Source organism: Theobroma cacao, chromosome 9 (genome assembly GCF_053813885.1).
Source record: "Theobroma cacao isolate CCN51 chromosome 9, ASM5381388v1, whole genome shotgun sequence".
NCBI lineage: Eukaryota > Viridiplantae > Streptophyta > Magnoliopsida > Malvales > Malvaceae > Theobroma > Theobroma cacao.
This window is the reverse complement of record NC_142647.1, coordinates 8,126,243-8,151,331: the sequence shown is the minus strand read 5'-3', so window position 1 is coordinate 8,151,331 and position 25,089 is coordinate 8,126,243. Positions and strand designations below refer to the sequence as shown.

At 34.3% G+C, this 25,089-nt stretch overlaps 2 protein-coding genes across 8 annotated transcripts; both read right to left on the bottom strand.

The window, feature by feature from the left end:
- Window positions 1–438: 438 nt before the first annotated feature.
- G3PP5 (Major facilitator superfamily protein) lies at window positions 439–4,309 on the bottom strand. Its single transcript, XM_007013605.3, has 2 exons — window positions 2,939–4,309; window positions 439–1,311 (listed from the first exon to the last, which is right to left on the bottom strand). The coding sequence occupies exons 1-2, from the start codon at window positions 3,888–3,890 to the stop codon at window positions 770–772; spliced, it is 1,494 nt and encodes a 497-aa protein (XP_007013667.2). The 5' UTR covers window positions 3,891–4,309; the 3' UTR covers window positions 439–769.
- Window positions 4,310–11,506: 7,197 nt separating this feature from the next.
- Window positions 11,507–24,841, bottom strand: LOC18588893 (ubiquitin-like domain-containing protein CIP73). 7 transcript variants are annotated; one of them, XM_088809486.1, is made up of 17 exons: window positions 24,571–24,840; window positions 22,004–22,153; window positions 21,111–21,255; window positions 20,538–20,655; window positions 20,263–20,340; window positions 17,384–17,502; window positions 17,208–17,279; window positions 15,950–16,111; window positions 15,729–15,798; window positions 15,451–15,629; window positions 15,025–15,189; window positions 14,865–14,936; window positions 14,652–14,781; window positions 14,111–14,571; window positions 13,239–13,646; window positions 12,856–12,933; window positions 11,507–11,933 (listed from the first exon to the last, which is right to left on the bottom strand). In XM_088809486.1, the coding sequence occupies exons 3-17, from the start codon at window positions 21,231–21,233 to the stop codon at window positions 11,925–11,927; spliced, it is 2,244 nt and encodes a 747-aa protein (XP_088665612.1). In that variant the 5' UTR covers window positions 21,234–21,255; window positions 22,004–22,153; window positions 24,571–24,840; the 3' UTR covers window positions 11,507–11,924. The 7 variants fall into 7 exon arrangements, with proteins under 7 accessions (XP_088665612.1, XP_088665611.1, XP_088665613.1 ...); XM_088809485.1 differs by having other exon boundaries at window positions 22,052–22,153; XM_088809487.1 differs by lacking the exon at window positions 22,004–22,153 and having other exon boundaries at window positions 11,507–11,857; window positions 24,571–24,841.
- Window positions 24,842–25,089: the final 248 nt, after the last annotated feature.

Sequence of the window (25,089 nt, the reverse complement as noted above, 5' to 3'; positions counted from 1 at the left end):
TTGAACGGATATTCCTGTAGGGATGATTTCTCACAATTTCCTCTATTCCTTTAGGGGATATCTGGGGATGCAAGTGGACTCCACAGGGTCGGACCACCAAGTGGCCTGTGTAGCCTGTGCGACTTAGGGAATCCAACTCAACACTACCATAATGGAAATAAAGAGTTGTATATACAATGTAGCATATGCTACTTGGTGCATCCAACACTAGCATACCATCATGAAATGAGAGTGTCTGCACGTGTTGCGTGCACGTGCACACACACCAAAATATCACAAGATTAAGAAGATATACTCCCAAGTTTCATGACCTTTAGACTGGTTGGATCAATTTCTGACCTGCTTAGATGTCTATCTAGGCAATCACCTCCAGCAGACAGACAACTAACACCTCCCTTTGAAAGAATCACTTTAACAGAACTTCCTGTACAAACAAAGAGATGAAAGTTTCCGTTCTTAATCTTCTTTACAAAGAAGATGCCAAAAGCTATACCTGGCCGGTGGACACCAGTTTGCTCAATTATAAAGGGTGAGCATTTAAGAGTACAAACTTAGATCCACTATAGGTAAAAAGAGGAGTGAAGTTTATTCTGATACAAAATTTTACATGTACAAGTGAATTGAAGATTTTCTCTGTATAAAAGAATGAGATACAATACAAGACTTCGGTATACTGAACAGAAAACTGTTACATCACATGCTGTATCCTAATGAGATCCTCTTCTATGGGTGCAATAGACAAAAACAGTCGATGCCTAGAGAAACCGCATCACCTTGCGGTCACACCACTCCAAAGCCCTTTCCCCTCATTGACCCTTTCAATCTCAGATTTTGCAACACGAATCAAGAATAAACTAGCAAAGAATATAGCCACAATAAGCATTAGAAATACACTATTCCAACCCCTAGTGGATATATACCCAGCCAAAAGGGGGCCAAGAGCTGCCCCAACAGAGCCAGTACCATCAATGATTGCAGTCACTGTAGCTAAAGCACGAGAGTTTCCCTTAATCAAGTCCTGGGTACCAAGATCAGCTGCAACGGCTGTTGTAATAAGTGAATATGGGCCATTCACTAGCAACCCAGAGATAAACATCAATGTAATATTGGAAACCATAGAAACACTTCCATAAACCCGGTACAAAATGAGTGCTGGAATTGATAATAGTAAGAAAGTTACTGAAGTAACTGCACGAGCTTCAATGATATCTGAAATGAAACCTGCCATCACCCCACCAAAGACTCCTCCAATATCAAATAATGTAGAGAGGATCCCAGCAGTTTTATGTGACAAATGCACTCCTGCAACAGCTACAGTTCCAACACAAACTTGTAATAAACATCTGTCATTTTAGCTAATCAAAGTGCAGTAATAGATTAAAGCATCTGAAACATGCTCAAGCTCCACAGTATAACACCTTATAATCAACTGTTATAGGGCCATTAAATGCATTTCACGCTGTTGCCACAGTCAATACTAGTATATGAAATGCTTAACTTAAAAAAAGATGAAGATTGAATCAATGCCTGATTCGACTAATTCTTTGTACTGTTTTGACAGTGTTCTGATTTGGGCGAATTATGTTTTTGGGTTTATATTGGAACTATGTCACAGGTTGATCATTGATATATACTGCTGTGTGATGGTTTGGTTCTAATAGGATAAGGTAGTTGTTCTGCTGCTGAGTTTTCTTGAGTGGCACGTCCTCTGCCCATGATGTTTTGCAAAATTGTCATGGCAAGATATGGTGATGGTTTCCTGTAAATTGCTATGTTGCTGGAATTGTTGTGGATGATGTTTGTTTTGGGTTAGAGGGATGAATGCTAGGGAAAGGGTTGCACTGCATTATGAACATGAAAGTTTCTCTGTTTTTGAGGATTATGATTTTACAAAAGTCACAGCCTCAGGTGACAGAGTTGGGGAATGGCCCTGGCAAAATTCAGAAGATGAAGAGTGAATGTTTCCAAGGACCTTGAGCTGGGTTATGTTTTTGCAGGTGTCTGGATTTTATTTCTTCTGATTTTCAGTGCAGGAAACATACAGTAATAGTGCTGTTTCTTGGATGAATTTTATTGTCAGTCAATGCCATATTTTCTGCTGTGAGATGTTTTGTTTGAGGCTGTGATCGGTTCATAGTTTAAAGGTTAATGAGGACAGCTGAGTCCTCATCCGGATGCTACCTGAGTTTGATGATTCAGTGTGCCGCTTGAGCATAGAGTTTCTAGTGTGCTGGTTGTGAACACTGGATGGGCTTAGGTACAGTTACTGTGAGTCACTTCATGCAGTGTGGCTAAGTTTGGTTTGCTGTTAAGGTTGATGTTTTTTGTGTTGGCATGGAGGGGAAGGGTACTTGTTTTTGTATAGGGTTACAGGGGTTTAGAGGTGCTGCATCAAGGGCTATTGAGGACCACATAAAATCAATGAACATGACTATCTTTTGAAAGTAAAGGCTCTGATGTACATGGATGGCTGCCTTGTCAGTATAAGCAGGTGCTGTCTTTATCATGAGGGTTAGTTGTTTCACAACATTGTGGGTGGTTCGTAAAAATAGAGGAAATTTGGTTGCAGTGGGATGATCACGGTCTGTCTCTTGGTTTCTTGTTTGTATGGGAGCAGGCCCCCTGTTCCCTGGGGCTTATGCTTGATCTTATTAGCAACCAAATGTATTTTTGATATCTTTTTCTTAATATGCAGGGTAGTCGTGGCAGTCATCTGTCCTGCAATGAGCTAACTTGCACCACTACCACACAAGGGTAGTATTTTGTAATTAAATCCAAGCAATGAAAACTTTCTTGATGCTTTTCAAAAAAAAATTGTAAACTATGGCCCCCTTTCGTATGGCCTTGGTCATTGAGAATGCATTTCTATAGAAATTTTCCATTGGAAATCCAAAAAATTTAATCAAGTAAAATAACCACATCAAGTGATAACAAGTACCTGTGTGCCTCACGTAGAAGGGCAACCAATACAGAAATGTATAAGCCACTAACTTCGAGAAGAACAGGCAGAAAGCAAACGGTGCCACACCTGGCAACCTCCATGCCTCCAAGAATCCAATGGCAGCCAAAGAATCAGATTCCTCGTTCTCAAGCAGCCCTGCTTCCTCTGACTCTATTTTCTCTAAATTTCCCACACTTTCTCCCTCCACATTCATCTCAACCTCCTTTCCAGATTCCATCATCTCAAACCCCAATGCGTCAGGACTCACAACTAAAAAACAAAAAACCAAAACCCCAACCACAATAACCAAAACCCCAGGCACCAAAAACGACCAACCCCAACCAAACTCCAAAACCCCAGAAGCAACAACAGACCCAATAATATTGCCAACAGAAGTATGTGAACTCCAAACCCCCATAATCAACCCTCTTTTATCTTTCCCAAACCAGTTCCCCACAACGGCAACCACACAAGGCCAACCTATAGACTGAAAAACCCCACAAACAACTTGAACTCCCATAAAATAAGCCAACAAATGAACATCAAACCAGTAACCAAACCCGAAAATTATCGTAAAAAGGCCACTACCCATCATTCCAAACACAAGAAAAAGCCTTAAATCAATCCTATCACCTACATGTCCAGCAAAATACATCCCTATTGCGTATGACGATAAAAATGCAAGATCAAGCTCACCGAGCCTGTGGGTTCCTTCCGGCCCGTTAAACGGGGCCCATCCGGCGTCTGTTGAGCTTGAATTTGATTGAATTGTGGGTCCTAGGATGCTTTTTACAATGCTGGGGGGTTTCCGGGAAGCGTGGAAAGAGGCGTAGGCTAAGAAAGTGAGGATAAAGATAAGGATTTGGTGGAAGATTAAGGTTTTATGTGGGGGTTTTAGGGTTGGGAAAAGGGTGAATCCTGGAGCTAGGCTTACGGTTTTCGATTGCATTATAAAAGGAAAAAAAATTGATCTTCAAAATCTGAAACTCTTTTAACAATGAACACTGCAATTCCCGGGTGTGATTTAAAAGGAAGAAGAAAACGTGGTTTGGGAATGAATTATTGGGAAGTATTAGATGATATACTAAATAAAAAAATTGTTGTTACAACAAAAAGGAGTTTGATTAGAGTAGAAGGAAACTGGGATTTTAGGACAAGAGGATGGAGTTTTTCAAGTACCTGCCTTCTTCCGTCCACCTGAATCTCACATCTCCAGTCCGAGGTTTCGTTGTCCAATAATGCCCTTGCAATTGAATTCTCGGTTGACTTTTCCATGAACGATGCACGTAAGACTAAAGACTTCGGAGTTGTGACTCTTGGACAATTTTTTACACCTCCTCTAATAGAACTTTGAATTAGGAATCTGTGGTTCGGTCGAATCGGTTTGATTTCATTAGCTAGAGTTGTTATATTTAAAAATGAATTAATTAATTATATATAAAAAATTGAATTGATTCAATCAGATCAATTTTGAATAAAAAATTAAAATTTTATAATTTTTTTATAAATTATAATATTTAAATTTATAAATTTTATTTATAATTATAAAATTTATAAATAATCTAAATATAAAAAAAATGTAACATTTGTTTTTTTACTCATATAATTATATCATTTTACAATAACCATTAAATTAACATTCAAGATTCAATATAACAAAAAATAATAAAATTAACACCTACAAAATAAAACCATTTAATACAAGAGAATTAACCATTACACATCATCAACTTGAATATCCTTTATGACTTGGCTCTTCACATTCACTCACAAATACTATCTAAAAATTGGAAGAATATAAAAAAATATATAATTAGTGTAAATTTTTTTTAATAACAAAGTAAAAAGAAGATTAAAAATGAAAAAGTATGTAAAAAGTTATAAAATGTAACATTTACCTCAATTGAAGTGTGAAGAATGCATTTCCAATATCTTCACTAATCAGTCGTCAATTATGGAAATGAAATCCACTATCCCAATCTTTAACATCTTTAAAATACATTAACAAAATAAAAAATATGTTAAGGTGAGGCTTGTTTAGGGAGTTTAGGTTTAGATTTGAAGAAAGAAAGAAAGAAAAAAAAAAGAGTAAAGGACGGTGGGAGGGTAGTTAAAAATGAAGAAGGGAAAGAAAGAACAGGTTATGAGCGGAACGGCGAGTACTAGCTTGCCTAGTAATAACTTAGTAACGAAAATATACTATTTTATATAAATTTAAAAATAATATATATAATATTAATTTGGTTTTTTATTAATTCAATTCAAAAATTTTAAAATTGAAAATCAAATAAATAAATTAATTGAATCAAATTTTTTAGACCAATAGGTCCAATGAATCAATTAAATAAAATTATTTTATCCAAATCACATTTGCTTTGATTGAGCTATTGATTCGATCTAATTTTACTCATTCTTATTTTTTATAGAAAAACAAATGTCATTCTTAAGTTTATAAAAAGAATAAGTCATAAAGTTCAAAACTTCATTGAGGAACAATCATATGCTCAATTTTCTAAATTTTATTTTGATGAACAAGGTACAAAATAGAATTCAATTATAGCATACAAGAAATATTTTAAAAAATCCAAGATAATTTGAGTGTGCTTGAAGTTTTTAGGCTACATTTCTATAAACCAAATAAAATAAGAGTGATTTTTTTTTTAAAAAAAAAAGAATTTTGTTTTCTTTTGGCACATTAGTTTTTCACTTACAAAAGGTATTGAAAGTTACATTAGTTTCTACCCTCAATTATAAGTAAAAAGATGATAGTAAATTGTTAACTTTTGTGATTTGAAAGAATAAAAATAAGCTGAGAACGAAGAACTAAGGGCATGCTTGGTTAGGGGGAATGGAATAGCCATTCCTTCCCTATTCTCATTCTTGAGATAAAACTATATTTGGTTCAATGAAATGGTTATTCTTCAGAATAACCATTCCAAGAGAAACTTAAATAGCCATTTCCAAGCCCCCCTTGATAATAGCTATTTCAAATTATTGAGAATAAGAAAAGAAGTTAATTAGACAAATATACCCTTTTATAATTAAAAAAATTATCTTATAAAAAATACTAAACCTATTTTTTCTCTCTCTCTTCCTCACTTCTTTTCTCTCTCTAAAGCACAAAAGACACAAAATTTTTTACTTCATTTTCATAAAAAGGGAATGAAAATATTTAAATATTATTTAATATATTAATATTATTTCACTATAATAAATATTATGCAGCATATTACTTAATATTATTATTTGAGTATAATAAATGTAATAAAGAATATTATTTAGTATTATTTAAATTTAATGAAGAATATATTTTATCTTTTAATATATAAATATTATTTAATTATAATAAAAAGTTTAATTATCTTTTAATACAAAATATTATTATATTATAATAAAAATATGTTTGTTTTTTGGTGAAAATATTATTTAATTATAGTAAAAGTTATTTTGATTTTATTGCTCAAAATATTTTTATCTTTTAACAAAATAAATTCTTTAATTTTAATAAAGAGTATTTATTTCTCATCATAGTTTTTTTATTTTTTAATTAAAAAATCTTTAAATTTTAATAAAGAGTATTTTTATCATTTACCCATTATTCTTTAATCATTCTTAAAATTATTCTTGCCAACTAAATAATGAAATAAGTAATAATAGCAATTTTTATTCGATTCCATTCCCATGAACCAATCTATATAATAGTTATTTTTTTTCTATTCTATTTTTTTGAAATGACTGTTCTATTATCATTTTATTCTTTTCAGTGAACTAAACATGCTAGAAGAGAATTTATTTTATATTCTCATCAAAAGAATATTATAGAAGAATGCAGATTTATATCCTGTTACAAAGGTAAAGTAACTAACTTGTTTATTTACAAAACTAACCTCACCATTACTATCTATTTACAGAAATGCCTAACTACCTTGTTGAGTATATACACAAGTGTCTTAAGTTAATTGTGCATTACAATCATGTGCATAATAATAATCTTTTTCACTCCCCTTTAAAATGAGCATGAATGTTGAGGATGCTCATCTTGCTGAGAAGTCCATAAAATTGTGCAAGTCGTAAAGCTTTGGTGAAGATATCTGCAATTCGATCCTTGGTAAAGACATACTGTGGAAGTACAATACCAGCTTGCACTTTCTCTCTAATAAAGTGGCAATCCACCTAGATGTGCTTGGTTCTTTCATGGAATGTTGGATTTCTGGAGATGTGTGAGGCAGCCTGATTATCACAGGACATGGTTGCAGCAACTAAACAATTACAATCAAAGTCTTTTAACAAACACAATAGCCAAACGACCTCACAACAAGCAATAACCATAGTTCTATATTCTACCTCAGCAAAGCTTCTAGCAACAACTCCTTGTTTCTTTTATTTCCAACTAATCAAAGAATGACCAAGAAATATTGCAAAACCTGTCACAAACCTTCTAGTATCTCTACAACCTGTCCAATCAGTATCTGTGTACACTGTGAGATGTATGTTAGAAGTAGAAAAAAGCAATATACCTTGTCCCGATGCTTTCTTTAGGTATTTCAATACCCTATAAGTAGCTTGTAAATGACCAACAGTTAGTTTGCCAATGAACTGAGATAAAACTTGTACTGAATATGCAATATCAGGTCTGGTGAATGTAAGATACAACAGCTTTCCAACTAATTGTCCATATATAGTAGAATCTGTCAAGATTGTGCCACCATTATCTTTAGAAAGCTTGTTGTTATACTCAGTAGGGGTAGCCAAAGGTTTAGCACCAGGAAGACCATACTCATTAATTAAATCTAAAGCATATTTCCTTTGACATACAAAAATTCCTTTCTTGGAACTAGCAAGCTCTAAGCCTAGAAAATACTTAATTTCAACCAAATCCTTAAGCTTAAACTACGTCTTCAAATAGTTTTTCACCTTATCAGAGGCCTCAACACGAGAACTAGAAATTATTATATCATCTACATAAACCAAGAATGCCACAAATTCTCCATTCTTTTCAGTTTTTGTAAACAAAGCATAATCTGCTCTAGACTGTTGAAATCCAAACTTCAATAAAGAATTTGTAAACTTACAGTTCCAATGCCTAAAAGCTTGCTTCAGGCCATATAATGATTTATTAAGTCTGCGTACGATCCGAGAAGTCATAGAACACTCCCCCTGAAATGCATATCCTTGAGGAAAGTCCATGTACACTTCCTTATCCAAGTGTCCATTAAGGAATGCATTGTTTATGTCGAGTTGAGACAAATGCCACCCTTTAATAGCTGCCGTGGCTAAAAACACTCTTACAGTTGTATGTTTTGCAATCGGACTAAAAGTTTCATGGTAGTCGAATCTTTCTAGTTGACTGTATCCTTTAGCTAAAAGACAAGCTTTGTACCTTTCAATTATGCCATCGGTGGTAAGCTTGATTTTATATACCCATTTACATATAATAATATGTGCACCATCAAAAAGAGGAACTACTGTCCATGTTTTTTTATCCTCCAAAGCATCAAGTTCATTTTTCATAGCATCTTTCCTCTCATCATATGTGATAGCTTGATGAAAGTATTTGGGTTCGGGAATATGATCAAGAAAAGCTATATAAGCTTTAGAGGTTTCAGACAATTGATTTGTTGACAAAGAACAAGAAATAAAGTGTGCTATAACTGAATTAGAATGAGTAGGCAAGTTGTGGAGATACAGGACAAGGAATTTAAGAAGCTATTCAGGTTGAACACTTTTTCTGGTGTTTATTGGGTGAGAGATATTAGTTACAAGAACAAAAGAGTGATGATGGGTGTCAGGAGCATGCTGGTCATAAAAATTAGGTGGAGAAATATGAACATTCTAATCAACAGAAATATGTGTAAATGTACTGATAGATGCCAAATCATGATCAATATGATTAAAATGCATAACAAAAGGAGAATTACCATGTGAACTAGAAAGATTAAACCTATCAAAATCAAAATTTGAAGTAGTATAAGAATTAGAGAAAAAAGGATGTGGTGAATGATGATGAGAGTCATTAAAAGTGTTTTTAGGAGCAAAGAATTGAATATAATTTTGTGTGGTAGAATCAAAATCTATATGAAATGGAAACAAATGTTCAAAGACTAGTACATCTCTAGAAATAAACATTTTGTGTACATTTAGATCATATAGTTTATAACCTTTAATTCTTATAGGATAACCAAGGAAAACACATTTTCTAGACTTGGAATCAAATTTTTTCCTATGATTAGACAATGTAGAAGCAAAGCATAAAGAACCAAAAACCCTTAACAGTGTATAGGTAGGACTCTTTTGAAAAAGAATTTAATAAGGAGTTTTATTCTTGAGAAGTGGAGAAAGAAGCCCATTTATAATATGTGCAACCATAAGCATGGACTCACCCCGAAATTTGATAGGTAATAAGGACTGAAACATAAAACACCTAGCTATTGTTAATAAGTGTTGATGTTTTCTTTCAACTATACCATTATGTTGAAGTATGCCAACACAAGAGTTTTGATGAATAATTCCTTTTGAGGAATCGAATTCAACCAAATTAAACTTTTGTGCATTATCTGTCCTAATTTGCTTAATACTTTGACCAAACTGATTGCATATAAAATTGTAAACAGAAGGTATAATGCCAATAACATCTAACTCAGTTCTTAACAAGAAAATCCAAGTAAATCTTATCCAATCATCAACAATAGTCAAAAAATAATGTTGACCAGTAATAGTTGCCACTACGTAAGGCCCCAAACATCCATATGTATTAACTCAAAAGGTTTCATTGAACTTTGGACATGAATAAGGAATTGGAGTCTTTTCTGCTTTACCAAGGGACAAGTTTGACAAACATGATCTTTCAAACATGAAACATGTGGAAAAAATTTTTGAATTTGATTTGTTACATGTGAAGAAGGATGGCCTAGCCTAGAATGCCAAACATCAAAATCCTTTATTATAAAGTTACAAACATTTACAGGAAAATGAAAACCAACAGAATTTGTTTGTGCAGAAGTGAAGTTGACGTGATTTTTGAAAGTTCTGTCAAAAGCAATTTAAGAAAGAACACTGTCTTCCAGCCTTTTTTGCAAGAAGTATAAGCCAGCATTCACCTTAGAATGACCAATCACAGTCCATGATATTGTTCCTGACTGACACAATATGAATCATAAAAAATAACACAATGCTATCTATTTCGATAAATTCTAAGTTTTCCCATGAGTGAATTAAGCTCTGTGAAGTAAAGATCAACAGACTTTGTGCCTTGAACAAGATTTGACAAATTGAACTGGAGATTATAGATCCGAGTGTCATCAGGCTGAGAAAACCACCTCTTCAAAATATTCCATCTCAACAACTGAGTCCAAATAAAAGGCAGTAGAAGCAATTGGCGGAGATTCAGACTCCAACAGCCAGGAAACTATAATATTGTTGCACCTTTCCCAAGCATCATACAAATTCATAATCAGCTTTTGGTTTTGACAGAGATCCTACAATAAAACCCTTCTTTTTCCAAATAAAGAGCGCTAAGAGAAATGACCTGTTCGAAGATGCATAATTTGTACAGGTAAATTTACGATTAATCACAATAGATTCGCGGTGATCGTTATGATAAAGATAATAAGAAGAAAGAAGATTTTCAATAGCAGAAACATTAATGGACTTTGATTTCGAAGCCATCATCAAAGAAACAAGAATGAATCAAAAAGCAAATTTTTAAAAAACTGAATCAAGAATCGAATAAAAGAAATGAAGAATCGATAATCGTTTGGACGAAATGCTAAAACCTCAAGAACAAGAAATCAAAATGAAATTCTTGAACAAATAAAAAACAAAAAAATCCTAAAAATCACTAATTGCTATGATACCATGTTAACTTTTATGATTTGAAAGAACAAAAATAAACTGAGAACGAAAAACTAAGAGATATATTCTCATCAAAAGAATATTACAGAAAAATGCAGATTTATTTACGGCTGCAAAAGTAAGTAAATAACTTGTTTATTTACAAAACTAACCTCACCCTTATCAAGCTATTTACAGAAATGCCTGACTACCTTGTTGAGTATATACACAAGCATCCTTAAGTTAATTGTGCAGTTACGATCACGTGCATAATAATAATCTTCTCTTCTTCATAAATGGATCAAACTCTTGCCCTCGGGTTTTAAATTTAAATATATAGAAGGTCGTTTAATTCGAACATGTGTACTTTCTGTACAAATTACTAGCAATATGTTCAAAGGATAATTATGTAAGGTTTGCTAAAAAACAACTATCACTTAACCAACCACATGGCCACAACTCGTGACTCAAGAGCCAAGAAAAGATGGCTTAGCATTAGAATAGAACGCTCTTACATTATTTCAAACCATAAATAAAGCATGAGAGTAAGAGGTTCGCTTCATGGTTTGCATTGTAGTTACTGAAGATGTAAATGGTTAAAGCAAAATGTTCCCATAACATCCGCCAATGCAGTAGCTTGCCCTTGCAGAATTCTTCCATGCAACCATGATGCAATTTGGATGTACAAAAATAAAATCGGGAATCAAAAGCCACAGACGCTCAAGAGAAGCTAGATGATGGATGGGGCTACACATGGAAAAATCCAGTAAAACCCCATGCAAAACATATTACTATATTGTACAAGTCAAAAGACCAAAAACTGTGACAACATATTTCCCTATACTAATTATCAAATGCCATATTTGAAATACAACAAACATGGTATACCACATTTAACATAAAAGTCATGCCGCTTTTCGTGCCAACAAGTGCTCAAATCAGCAATCACAAATTTCACAACCATGGGAAGCTTAGTTAAATCCTCCATCTTTTGATAAGTTACTTTGTCTTGCAACAAGACGCCATTTCATTTCATAACCATGGGAAGCCTAGTTAAATCCTCCCTCTCTTCATAAGCTACTCTCTCTGCAACAAAAAGCGATTTCCTTTTATAACCATGGGAAGCTAGTCAAATCCTCATTCTCTTGACAAGCTACTCTGTCTGCAACAAAAAGCCATTTCATTTCGTAACCAGTCGAAGCTTAGTCCAATACTAAACATCTGGCATCACTACATCTACATCTACATGCAGTCCAACTCAATCCTCATATTCCAGAATTGAATAAATTTTAAACTGTATCACTTATACCTTAAATTTAGACTAACCTCATATTCTATGTTCATGAGCTCAGTGGAATTCATCTAAAGAATAAACTAGTTTGGACCGAATTGTACTATCAAACAAATAAGCTTTAAATATCAAGTGTATATATATGACCATGCTCTCAAATAATTTTTGCCACCTCCACTAACCTTAAATATTCCTCTTATACATGCTATTCCAATACTTTCATATAAGTTGTGCAGCATTTCAGTTGTTAGGATATATAGACATACACCAATCTCCCTGTCTTAACTGTTCTTTACTCAAAACAATAATAACCACATGCTTAAAATCTTTCAACTATTCAAGAGCTTAAAAATAGAGACAGTCATAACAATCAGAAATTCATAGTAAACATGTCAAACTAACAACCTAGCTGTTGACATATAACTTATGAAATGTTATTTGTGCCATACTAGCAGTGTCTGCATGTTCTATTCCACATCTGATCACTCTTAAACATCTAAACCAACCTTAATTAAGCTTATTATGTACTTATATGCCATACTGCATTTACATACATTCACGGTACACATGTGATCAACAAAAAAATTGGACAGAGTTCATGTGGACGCAACACACAAGAGAAATAATCAGATAACATTGTTCTACATGTTTTTATTGATTGTAACTGAATTACTAGATGGACTAATCTACGAGGTTTGTTAATTATTTCTACGTGAGACACAGGAAAAAGTTAATGGGGTAATATAAAAGGCAAAAGAAGATATGAGATAACAAAAGTATTCAGAACCAGTACCTTCTGACGTTTTGAGTTTGGTGAATTTGGTTCAGAGTCACTTGGTCTACGTGAACTCCCAGGACTAGTGTGCTCAGCCTGAAAATACAGCAGCATTTAGCATCTTTATTGCTGACTTTAACATCTATTTTATCTCAATTGCTATAGTTTCAATTCTTCATTTATATTTGATCATGGAAAGGATTATCAGGACCTTAATCAAACAAGCAACCCATGGTTCAAACCTGGTGGATATATGCCACTACAAAAATAACTAAGAATGGGAAGCAGGCCTACCTAGGTGGAAGAATTTGCTTCCTCTGTAGGAAACAAGCAACCCATGGTTCAGACCTAATGCATATTTGGCCACTACGAAAAGAACTAAGAATGGCAAGCATGCTTACCTGGGTGGAAGTATTTGCTTCCTCTGTAGGCACAGTACTTTGTTGTGAACTTGCTTGCTGAGGTACGTATGGCATGATCTGATGAAGCAAATTAGATAAAAACACCCCTTGATCAGTAATACTTGGCTCAGCCGCTGGAGCACCACTGGAAGTCCCTGCTTGCTCTTGGACAGAACCTGTAGCTGCTCCTTGTACACTTGCTTCCTCTACATTGATTTCACCACCAGGGAAAATTGCCCTCAGAAACTGAACACTACTAGGAATTTGTCTCTCTGAGTCTTGGTTGTTTTGAGTCCGGCCAGCTGCTAGAATGTTTATACTGACACTGCGAGTATTGGATCGCTCCTGTTGTCTTGAATTAGGATTTGGCAATGAACCTCCAACAAGAAGCAATTTGACAGTCAGTTCCTGGAAGTACCCCTCTTGGTCAACTTCACCTTTTCTTTTTCCCTTTTTTTTGGAGGGGCTTAATTAACCCTTTTGGTCAATTGATACAGAGAATCATTCAAACTGCAGAAACTAACAAAAGATGTGGCAATGCAGCAGCATAGACATGTGCAAGCTAATATTCATGAAGTAGCATTCAAGCTATTTACTAATATCCTTAAAATGTGAAATAAGAAAATACATTTGTCATGAGATAAAATCCACTATGAAGGTATATATTTTTCCAAACAGCTTTTTTGCATACCTTAGCAGGGAAAAATGGGAGGAACATTAACAGTTTTCTAAAATAAGAAATTTAAAAACTACGAAATGTGAAAAAAGAAAAAAGGAATAACAAACAACCTCTGGACACCACTGGGAAACAACAGCATTACGAGAACATCAAGTTCATAACAGCAAGCTAAAATTATATGAGAACATCAAACCTCACTAGCATGTTGAAGTGCTGGATTTATCATATTACCATCTCTAGTTGACTCTTCGAAACTTTGTTGTTGCGCTGTAGATTCAGGAATAAGGTGCTGCTCAGATTGAACACCATGGGAGAGATTCTCACCAGATCCCTGAGATCCCCGTTCCCCACTAACATGTCCGGAAGCAATGTGCTGGAATCTTCCAAGGAATGGGTAGTATAATCCCACAGAATTACCAGAAGAATCTGACGGTAAGCGACCAAAGGGAGTGGGCACAGCCGCAACCATGGTCCTAATTGGCACTACCCGCACTCCTGATTCCCCAGCAAAAGATGGAGTATCTGAGACCCTTGAACTTGTTTGAGTGCTACGATTCTCACTGCCAGAACCCATTGATGGGTTCCTTTGGCCTGATTGTTGTGCAGTATCACCACGTTCCTCTCGATTAACATTGGGTGTTGCCACCGATGAACCTTATTGTAAATACAACATCAGTGTTTGGTCCAACACATTATACCTATCAAACAAGAGAAAATAGCCAGGTATAGCATACCTCTTCTTATTTGTATATCAATACGCCTAGGAAGAAGCCCTGTCCCAAGTCCATTAACCAAACCAGATCCAGGCTGTACAGTTCCCATGGGAAAGGCACCAAAGCTAGTTCCTGGTTGAAAAGGAAGAGCCTGAACAAATACAGATAAATCAGCAGAAATTGAATATTGCTTATGCCAAACAAGAAGGTTCAAAAAGGCTGTTAGAACATTGCCTGAACCATGAGAGGATTCGGACCAGAAGGGGATATGAAAACTGCAGGTCCAGCATTAACAACAGCTTCAGACTGCAAAAGAAATAAGTTATAGCAACATTGATCACAAAGGATATTAGAAAGATTTAAATGTCATCGATGTAGAATGCGATTATCTTACCGGTGTTTGACCTAAGCGAATTGTCATGGTTGTACGACCAAGCTCAAGGAAAAGTGAGCCTAGGTTCTGTAATAGAACTCCAGTTCTCCAAGCAATGGACTGTGCACTCAGCCGTGCTGAGGAGTCCGTCACATTTCCTTGATCCTCCAGTTGCCTTGCAAGTTGCTGCCCATCAAATCAAAAGAAATTAACAACGTGTTTTTATCTATAACATAATAAAACAAAATGTTGAGAACTCAAAAAGAAAAAGAAACTGCATGGCCATGCCAAACATTCTTAAACACCAATCCCCCATTTTCCCTTGCAGGCCAATTATTCACACCTCAATCAACAAGGAAGACTAACATATATGGCTAACACCACGCAGCTTCCTGAAAACAATGTCACCAATTTAGAAAGAAAACTAAAAGGTAGTTCAGGACACACTTGTAGACATTCTCCAGCTTGTTCAATGAGCAGTTGTCTGGTAGCGAGTAACACTTCTGCCAAAGATGCAGGTGTTGGAAGACCTTCCTGTACAGTCCCTGAATTTGATGCAGGGTTAGAATCTCTATCTCCAGTCCTACTCAAGGATGCTGCCTGAGGATCCTCTCCCCCAGCTCTACCTGGCAGTGAGATGAGTTGCAAATCATCAATGAACCGGTACTTTTTGGAGTAACTGACAGAGATAATATAATTATACTTTTTGACAAAGGAAAACTAACCAATGCCATCAAATTCACGTCGTAAATGACTCAGATATTGGGACAAAGTTGCCAAAGAATCAGGAATAACCTACAAAAATAAAGAACATTGAAAAATATAATAACTTTAAGCCCAAAAAGAGGTATGCACACACAAGATTTAGAGAATAATTGAACAAATCAACTGGGCAAATACAAAGTGACAGACAAATGAGTAAGAAAGTTAGGACTTATAAACTCACAGGAGGTTGCAGAGGCCCCAAGGAAACTGCTGCTGGAAGTCCAAAAGCACTATGTACTCTATCAGATTGACCCCTCATGCTAGCTTGTTCCGTTTGAGCTTGGGATGAATCTGGCATGCCACTAGCACCAGATGTTCTTTCAAGTCTTTGTGAACCATGTTCCTTTTGTATCCAACAACTCCAATGAAGTAAGACCATATGAATTTAGACACACATAAAGTTAACTATAGATATTAAAGCCTATAAAAACCTTTAAGGTGTGTTGGTTTGCAGGATGGAATAAAGTGGGAATGGAATAGTTATTCCATTGGTATCGAATAAGAGATAAATAACTATTATATAGTTTAGTTCATAGGAATGGAATTGGGAAGGAATTGCTATTATGAATTATTCTAATGTTTGGTTGGCGAGAATAGCTTTAGGAACAACTAAGGAATAAGTGATAAATGACAAAAATACCATTTATTGTAATATTTAATTTTTAAATTAAAATATTTATAATTAAAATATTAATTTTATTCTTTTATTCTTTAATTTTAAAATATTAAATTATAAAAAATTTATAATTAAAATTTTAATTTAACTTTTAAGTTTAAAATATTAACTTTTTATAATGTATAATTAAAACTTAAACCTTTTTATTTTAAATTCATTTTAATTTTTAATTTTTAAATTTTAAATTCATTTTAATTTAATGAGAGAAGGAGAGAGGTAGTTGGGTAGAGAGAGAAAGAAATTGTAAAAAATGAATAAAATGTATTTTATATAGTAAGGTAATTCTTCAAATTAATAAAAGACATTTTCGTCCATTAATGTTTTTACTATTCCTTGCCTCTTGGAATCGCCAATACCAAGGGGAGCTTCGTATTGGCTATTCGCTCATCTCCAAGAAATGGCCATTCTTACCAACCAAATAAAGTGTTAAAAAAAGGATTAAGAATAGGAGGGATGGCTATTCCATTCCCCAACTAAACATGCTGTTAGATTTTAGAGAAACAAAACCCAAACTTTTCCAAGATGTCTTAGAATTGTCAATATTCCATCCTGTTAAAACATGGCCTAAAATGAACCTCTGAAAACTAGAATTTTGGATGTTTGAATCTCATGGATCCCTTTTTTAAGTTATTTATTGTGTGCCCGTGCACAGATAGCAAGTACAGACATTTTCATTAAACATCAAAGCAACAAAAGACTAACAAAAGTTGAATCAGATAAATAACTGTCATTACTTTATGAAAATTAAAAAGTTAAAACTTACCCTGACATCACCCCCAATATTTCCACTTCCTACATTTGCAAATCCGAAAGAGCCAAGAACGGCAGAGACAATCTGCTCAGAAGGAAAGAAGAGTCTTAAAAATTAAGAAATCATCGTAATGAGATATATTTCCCCTGTAGAAATATTCTCCAGTTCACATCCAGTTGCAAACTTACCCGACTGATCTCAGGAGGAACTCCATCCCCTTGATCAGGCACATTAAAAGTTTCTATCACAACACTAGGGGCTACATGATTACTGTGACCACGGCTTGTACCTGATGCAGAATCATTTGCTGCAAATGATGGTGCTAAATGTTAATAACTGAGTCTTAACCAGCTTATTTCATAAGCAATGCACAATAAATTAATACTACAAACACGTATTATCAAAAAAATTATCATTACAAACAAAGTGCAGCTTGTACTGGAGAAAGGGTAACAGGCATACAAGAAGGAATGCTCATCCAAGAAGCGTTCCTGGGTAACTTAAATGATAAGAATCATGTTGTATCAACATCAGCTGCTACAACAAAAATTTACTCTCTGCATAATGGTTAGAAGTCTGCTCTTTATTAACTACAAAAACACTCTCAAGCCTTCGAAAAAAAAAGACATAAAATTGGCTTCATCCTATGACAACAATTTCTTATTTTTTTTATATATATAGATTTCTCAAGACACAAGATGGATTCCTAGCATCAACCTCTTTGCTTCTGGGAAAAACTGTTTGAAGTTGGGATTGACATTTGCTCCCACTCATGTTACTACCACTACCTCTACTGCAAACGCAACATTTTTAACTATGTTTATGGAAATGTTGCTCAATAATTTTGATAATATAATATAATATAATATATAGATATATGTACATCTACTAACCACCAGTATATCCTAAGAATAAAATTGTCATTTTTTTTGCAAGGAGCTGCATGAGAATACATATGTATATTAATCTACTTCAATGACTTGACCCCAGGCTTGACCGGAATGTATTACTGCATATACGAAAGATGCTGCATGATTAGAAAATGTGCAAGACATTGAGAGCATAACAAAGCAAGTTTTAGAGTTATTCAGTTCTGATGCTGATAGCATTCTTGTAGTGAACATATTGACACTTTGTCCCAGTATATTTTACACCACTTCAAGATACTAAGATCACATTCATATCACATGTGTTTGTGCATGCATCAGAAGTAAAAGATAGAGTCTCAAAATATCATAAAAGTATTAACACTGAAGTTCTTTTTAGATTAACCCAATAGATGAACCTAAAAGCAAAAAGAATTTGATCGAAGCCCTTAAAATATAAACTGGAAAAAGTTAGTAGCTTGCACATCATTAACTCTTAAATGAGTTTTTATTCTTCTTTTTTCTGGTCCAGAAAGAATGGTGGCTTAGTGAAAATCATTAGTCCCTGTACATGCTTATGCTCTCACTGATCAGCACATCACTGGTCTGTGACCTTCTTGCTAATTGTTAGAGGACTACACAGGGAGTAAAGGGAGTAAAGTAAGCATCATGACAGCAATTGAAACGAAGGATATGCAGTCTATCTTTTATAATCTTTTTAGGCACATAAAAACTGAAACGTTAATCACCTATATTACTTCCTCTCAACATTTCATGATGCAGATGTAAATAAGCAATTAGGAAGAACGAGAATGTATTAATTTGTTAAATTTCTTACTAATAGTGGAAGAGAATTACAAACTGTAAAATTTTCAATGCAAAAACTTAATAACTGTCCCTATTGATATATGACATTACAAGACTACCATAGCAAACAATGCAACCATTTAATTTACGAGCTAAAAGTCTAACTAAACATAATAAAAAACAGGTTCCCACACCACAGTCCCTGTGAGAGTAAATTTTGGCAGCCTTACCCCAAGCCTCACAGGCTGTTGCCACAACTTGTACCCATGACCTCCAAGTCACAATACACTTGAAAAAACTGAGGATTGAATGATTATTTCCTCAAGAAAAAAAATCTGAGCAATAACAAGTGCTTAAAGAAGTAGAATCCTATTGGCTTAGAACTTTAACAATAAAAGTCGAAAAGCCCATTTAAACTAAATTTGAATGGAAAAATAGTATTTGTTGTTTAATATATTTACTAAATATTCTTATTCTGATATTCAAAGGTTATTACTTGTTGAATATAGGTATTACTAGTTATTCATCATCTGAAGCTCTATATATATAAAAACAAGAAGATTAGAATAATACTTGTTGTTTATACATGCAAACCACAAAGGACACTATAGTGTTTGCACCCTGTAAAGTTCTAAAAGCAGCAAAGAAAATGAAGAAATAATTAGGATGCTATTTGTTTGACATTCTTTTATAAAATTCAAATTTATCATTCAATAAGGAAATAAGGATCAGTACCCTTACAGAAGCAAGATTAGTGGGGGAGGTGCTCTAAATACATGTTTCTTTTAGCATTTGCAGAAGCACCATTCAAAGGACTTTCATATGAGGTCATGCACTTGTAAGACCAAGGCTTTTACTAATGGCTTATAATTTACCATAAAAAATTTTAACAAAATTGTATAAACTATTTCATTTCAGAAAATCAGTTGAATTTCTCATTAATGTAATTGGAAGGTTAAAATGATCCAACGGAAGTTTGTTGCCACTAGCATTAAATTATTCTATGAAAAAGGGAAACTGGGCGAAGGGGGTAGGAGGCATACCTATATCGTGAAACCACATATTATGCCCAACATTCAGATAATAACACAGAACATAAAACTCTTTACAATGAATACTTTGTTTCAAACATGTACGTGGCAAACAATAAAGTGAAACAAGCTTTTGTAAAGCAATATGCTAAGTTCAATACTTCACACATGTCAAGCATTAATTAGGGCCAATATTAGTAATCCATCAAATATAAAGCCACTAGCAAAGACATAAAGGCTTTTGCATTAAATAAAACTAGATTAAAGAGCCCATGCAATTTTTTTTTCCTGAAAGGCTTGAGCCCATGCAATGTTTGTACCAAAATAAATATGATGATAATGGATCCTAAAGTGCAGCAAAACCTGAATGAGGTGAGCCATCAGATGATGGTGGAACCGGCTGCCTGACCACCATGTGCAATGTGTGACCATCCTCGACATCTATCTCAAGTTAAGAAACTCAGATCAAATTCTAGATGCGAACAGATAATTACATTGTAAACAGTAATACATGGCTACCTGAAAAATGAAAAATAGCCATAATAAATAGAAAGGAACAACTTCTTACCTAAGACAATCAATAAAATGTGATAGTTTCTTTACAAATCAATATGAATATTTAAAATGAAAATGGATACGGTAAGCAGAAAGTAGTTGGTCATCCTTTAGAACTTTCCCACGACATATTAGTCGTTGTTGCTCTGATAACACACCAGTTACAGAAGCAATCTGTTCTTTTAGTGCAGGCACTGGCATCTGTAAGATATAAGAGACAAGAAACAACATAGTGGAGCACAAATGTTAAACAATTTCACAAATAAAATCTAGAACAAATACACTAGTATAAGGCCCAAGCCAATCAGAAGGAAATGAAAAGATTGAAGATTAGAAAACCTTAAGTACCAACATAACATATCAGATTCCATAAGGTAAATAGCATAGTAATTGTAGGAAGCTACCATACCAAATTTGATGTGAACTACTACTAGCAAAATCAGAGAACATGCTTACATTAACAATTCAAGTTCTTCAACAAATGAAGAAAATATATTATGCAAAGTCAGAGATTTGTCAAAAGCAAACCGGGCAGAAAAAGTTCTAAGTCATGTATGCATTAACAAATTGTAATTGGTCAACTATACTACATATCAATACTACACACTATCAGAACTTAGATTAGATCACGACAAAACAGCATAAGAGTTATTTACCTGTTTATCTACTCTCAAAGTATAAGTCTGAGAGTCCAGTGTTTTTATTTTTATTTCTATTGTGGTCTCAGAACCTTCAGTTTCACTATCTCTTGGAACTTTATCAGCACCAGTGCTTCCCATTATTCACTGACCACACAGACACCTGTAATGAAGAAACAAAATGAAAGATTTGTAGGTGGCAAAACATAAATTTTTCATTTTGTATCAAACAGCCAAAACAATATGAAAAATACTATTTGCCTCAACACTTTTATCCCAACACATTTGTCCCACCTGATGAGGAGATATTATATTCATTTGACTCTAATATCTCATTTATAAATTAATTGATTAACCCATAACTTGGTAGCCATCTTTGAATTTATCAAATCATAACATGCTATGTCAGGGACTACAAAAGTTCAGAAAAAAGTGACAGGGGAAGTCTCAATAAGTTGCATCATTACTAAGGGGGTGTTCACTGGAAATTACAGAAAAAAAAAGACACAAGGAAAAAAATCTTGCTTCATTGCACGAAATCATCAAAATTTTGCATTCTCTTCTCCATAAAATACAAGGATACACACCTACGTTTAGAAGTTCAGTGAAGCACACTTTCAACAAAACTGAATTAGGTTAGCCATCAATGATTCTATCACTTATTTATTATCTTCCACCCGGCCGCCCCCCCCCAACAAATGAACAAAAAAGATTTTTCCACTATACACAAACACTAAGGTAGATTTGGGTTATGGAGAAGGAAAAGAAAGGGTAGGAAATTGTACCCTCTTCCTAGTTTGAGAAAGATTTAATGGAAGAAAAAGATTCTTCATCAAAAGTTCTTTTTACAAACAAAATTACCCTTTGTTATAAATATAATTAGGAAGGACATGTAAGGTAGATTTTCTTACTTTTCTACTCCTTAGCCAAAGAAGGTCACTCAAGTACCCACTTCTTACCTTCGTATCCCTCTTCTTTTTTAAAGCAATCAAAACAACAGGAGCCTCGTCTTCTCCTTTCCCCTCTTCTCCTCCTCTTCTGCTCTCTCTCCCTTCCCTCCCCTTGTAGATATTAAACAGAGGCTGTAAGAATACTCTTGCACACATGAAGTGTACAAAAAAGAGTAGAACTGTTACGAAAGATTGATGCAATTTTCCATATAATTCAATCTCAAACTCAACCCCATCTGCCCAGTGCATAAAAAAGGTAGTCTAATTAATTTTATGATCCTTTTGGCTCTCATTACCATATCTTGCGTGCCATTACTTTTATAGAGATAAACAATGCAGACTCAGAAAATGAGAAAATCTCTAAAGCCCCAAATAGAGGATAAGTATACAAATGTGTGAATTGGAAAAATGTTTCAAAAAGGCAGGTTTAATCAGATCAAAGCAGAATTAACTTTGATCATGACAACACAAATTTCCCCCACATGCCAGCAGAGTGACACCCAGATTAATGAAATTGACACTGTAAAGGCTTTTAGATTCATATGATCTTTAAATGCAAATCTCCTAGCATTAACCACTTGCCGATGGCTTTTTTGCCAATTGTGCAAAGTATGAACATTCTGTTATTCTGGCATATTTAAAGAAAAATTAACAAGACAGTAATCTGATTTATCTGACTAAAAGGTGATTTTCTCTCGAAAGAGAATAATTTTTTTTTTCTTATAAAATAGCCAGCTTATGTATTATCAACAGGTCTGCCCAACTTGATGATGAATGACAGATTTCAAACAAGGTAATCAACACCTATAGCTGAAAAGGCAGAGTAATGACAAGAAGAAAAGTACAAACTGTTGTCACTGGTTCTGTAACTTATTTGTGGGAAAATGGAAAAAGACGCAATGGAAAAGATGCAATAACAAGCACAAAGCAAAAATCATGATGAATTACAAACAAGAATAATAAAAATTTATTTCCATCTACCAAAATATCCTTACAGTTTAGGCAAATAATTTTTTGGCCCCAAAACCAAGGATTTAACAAGTTGATGGCTACAACTACAATAGGCCACATTTGGTAAGTTTGGAAACTTTCCATAAGTCGTATTGATCAACCAGAAATATGTTAAGGAAAGTGATTAAAAATAAAGCAATGCAAGGAAATTAAATTCTAACCCTCTGATTTAAAGAACAACATGAGACTCCAGAAACCAAAAAAAATTGAATTAAAAAAGCATCCACACCAAGTGAAATGCTTAGGCATAATTGATGATAGTTTTACATTCTGTGTCATGTTTCAACTCTAATCTCTTTCATCTCTTGACGAGTATCTGAGATTCAGTATCTTGAATTCAATTAGACATCATTTCAATCTTTGGTAAAGCAGTTGGCATTAATAATTGCATGGGATTATGAGAAGAATTTTCAACTCTCTCTAGACAACTTCCATGAATGATTAGTACTGCTCTCATATCATCATATGCTAATGAACATGTTTACAGTCTGCTATAAAGTTCATATCCTAAAAGTTTGAAAGCACATCCAAAAGTATTTAAAAACATATGAAAGCCATACTAAGTTCAAACAAAATGGAATCACCAACCTTGCATAATGGATTCATAATTTTTCATACAAAAGCACCAGGAAGCTCCCAAAAAGAAAAATCACAGCTTTCACCTTGAATGAATCTAGAAAGCTTCAGGTTCATGCAATTAAAATCCATTCGCAACTCCATGCACTTTTAACATCAAAAACGTTTCTTTTGTGGTCAGCCATACAGAAATAGAAGCAAATTTCCATTCTCCTGATATGCCAGGCACCAAAATATTGATACAAAACAACAACCTATGTTTTGTTGATATCTTAGAATTCTCACAACCAAATGACAATACAAATCCATTAACGTTAATATGGTCCGGAGGAATCAAAAACACGTGTGAAATCAAAAAATTGTTTGATCCTAGACAAAGCAGCAGTAACCCATCATCACTCACCTCCTAACCAACAAGACCACATTCTGCCCACTTCCTAATATAAACAAACTTCAAAATCTGGATGCTAATTACTTACATTCTTCAATACCCACCAAAGTTTTCAGCTTTAAGGGGCCAAGAATCATATAACAGAAATATGAACAACACCTTGAACAACAAACTTTACCCCGTCATATTTATATATCAAAGAACCATTTCCAAAGTTCTTATTCCTAGGCTTACATGCAAGCAACAACAAAAAAAAAAAAAAAAAAAAAAAAAAAAAGAAGCAAGCCTCATCAACATAGAGACAAGATACCCATATCCCCATTTGATCACTCCATAAGCAAGTTTAGGGTTTTATTAAATTCCAAAAATACATGAATACAGGAGGCACGACCTTTTTCGATTCTAACCCTCAAGAACAGACTAAAAACTAAAACTTTAAAGAACCCAAATTGAGACCCAAAAATAAAAACCAAATTACATCATCGAAATGGAATTTCCATCAAACATAGGCAAAATAACATAATTAGAAGTTACCAAAGATGATATATACCTTATTCAAGATTGAGAAGAGAGAGAGAGAGAGAGAGAGAGAGAGAAAGATAAATCAACTCTCAAACAACAGAGGAAGGAGAAACTGATAGAGTGACAGGGAGGTTGTAGATATAACCAAATTGAATAGAGAGAAGATACTCTCTCGTCTCCCTGTGCTTTCTTTTTTTTTTTTCTTCGGTTTCTCTCCTTATTTTCTCTTTTGTGTTCTCTTAGCTGATGTGTAAACTCGGCACACACTCTCTCTCTCTCTCTCTCTCTCTCTCTCTCTCTCTCTCTCTCCACTCTGTCACTGCTGCGTGGCAAATGTATTAAACTCAAGGCACAAGAGTTTCACGTGTGGCCATCTTTACCCTGATACCGAGTTTTTCACCCTGGATACCTTGTTTTTTTTACTGTTGTTAACGTTTGTATCTGTTTGGGGATCTTTGTTTGTGGTTTATGTTTCTTAGTTTCTGTCTGTTTCCATTGATGTCCTTGACCACATAAGTTTAGTTTCTTTTGATCTAAAACTTGTAAA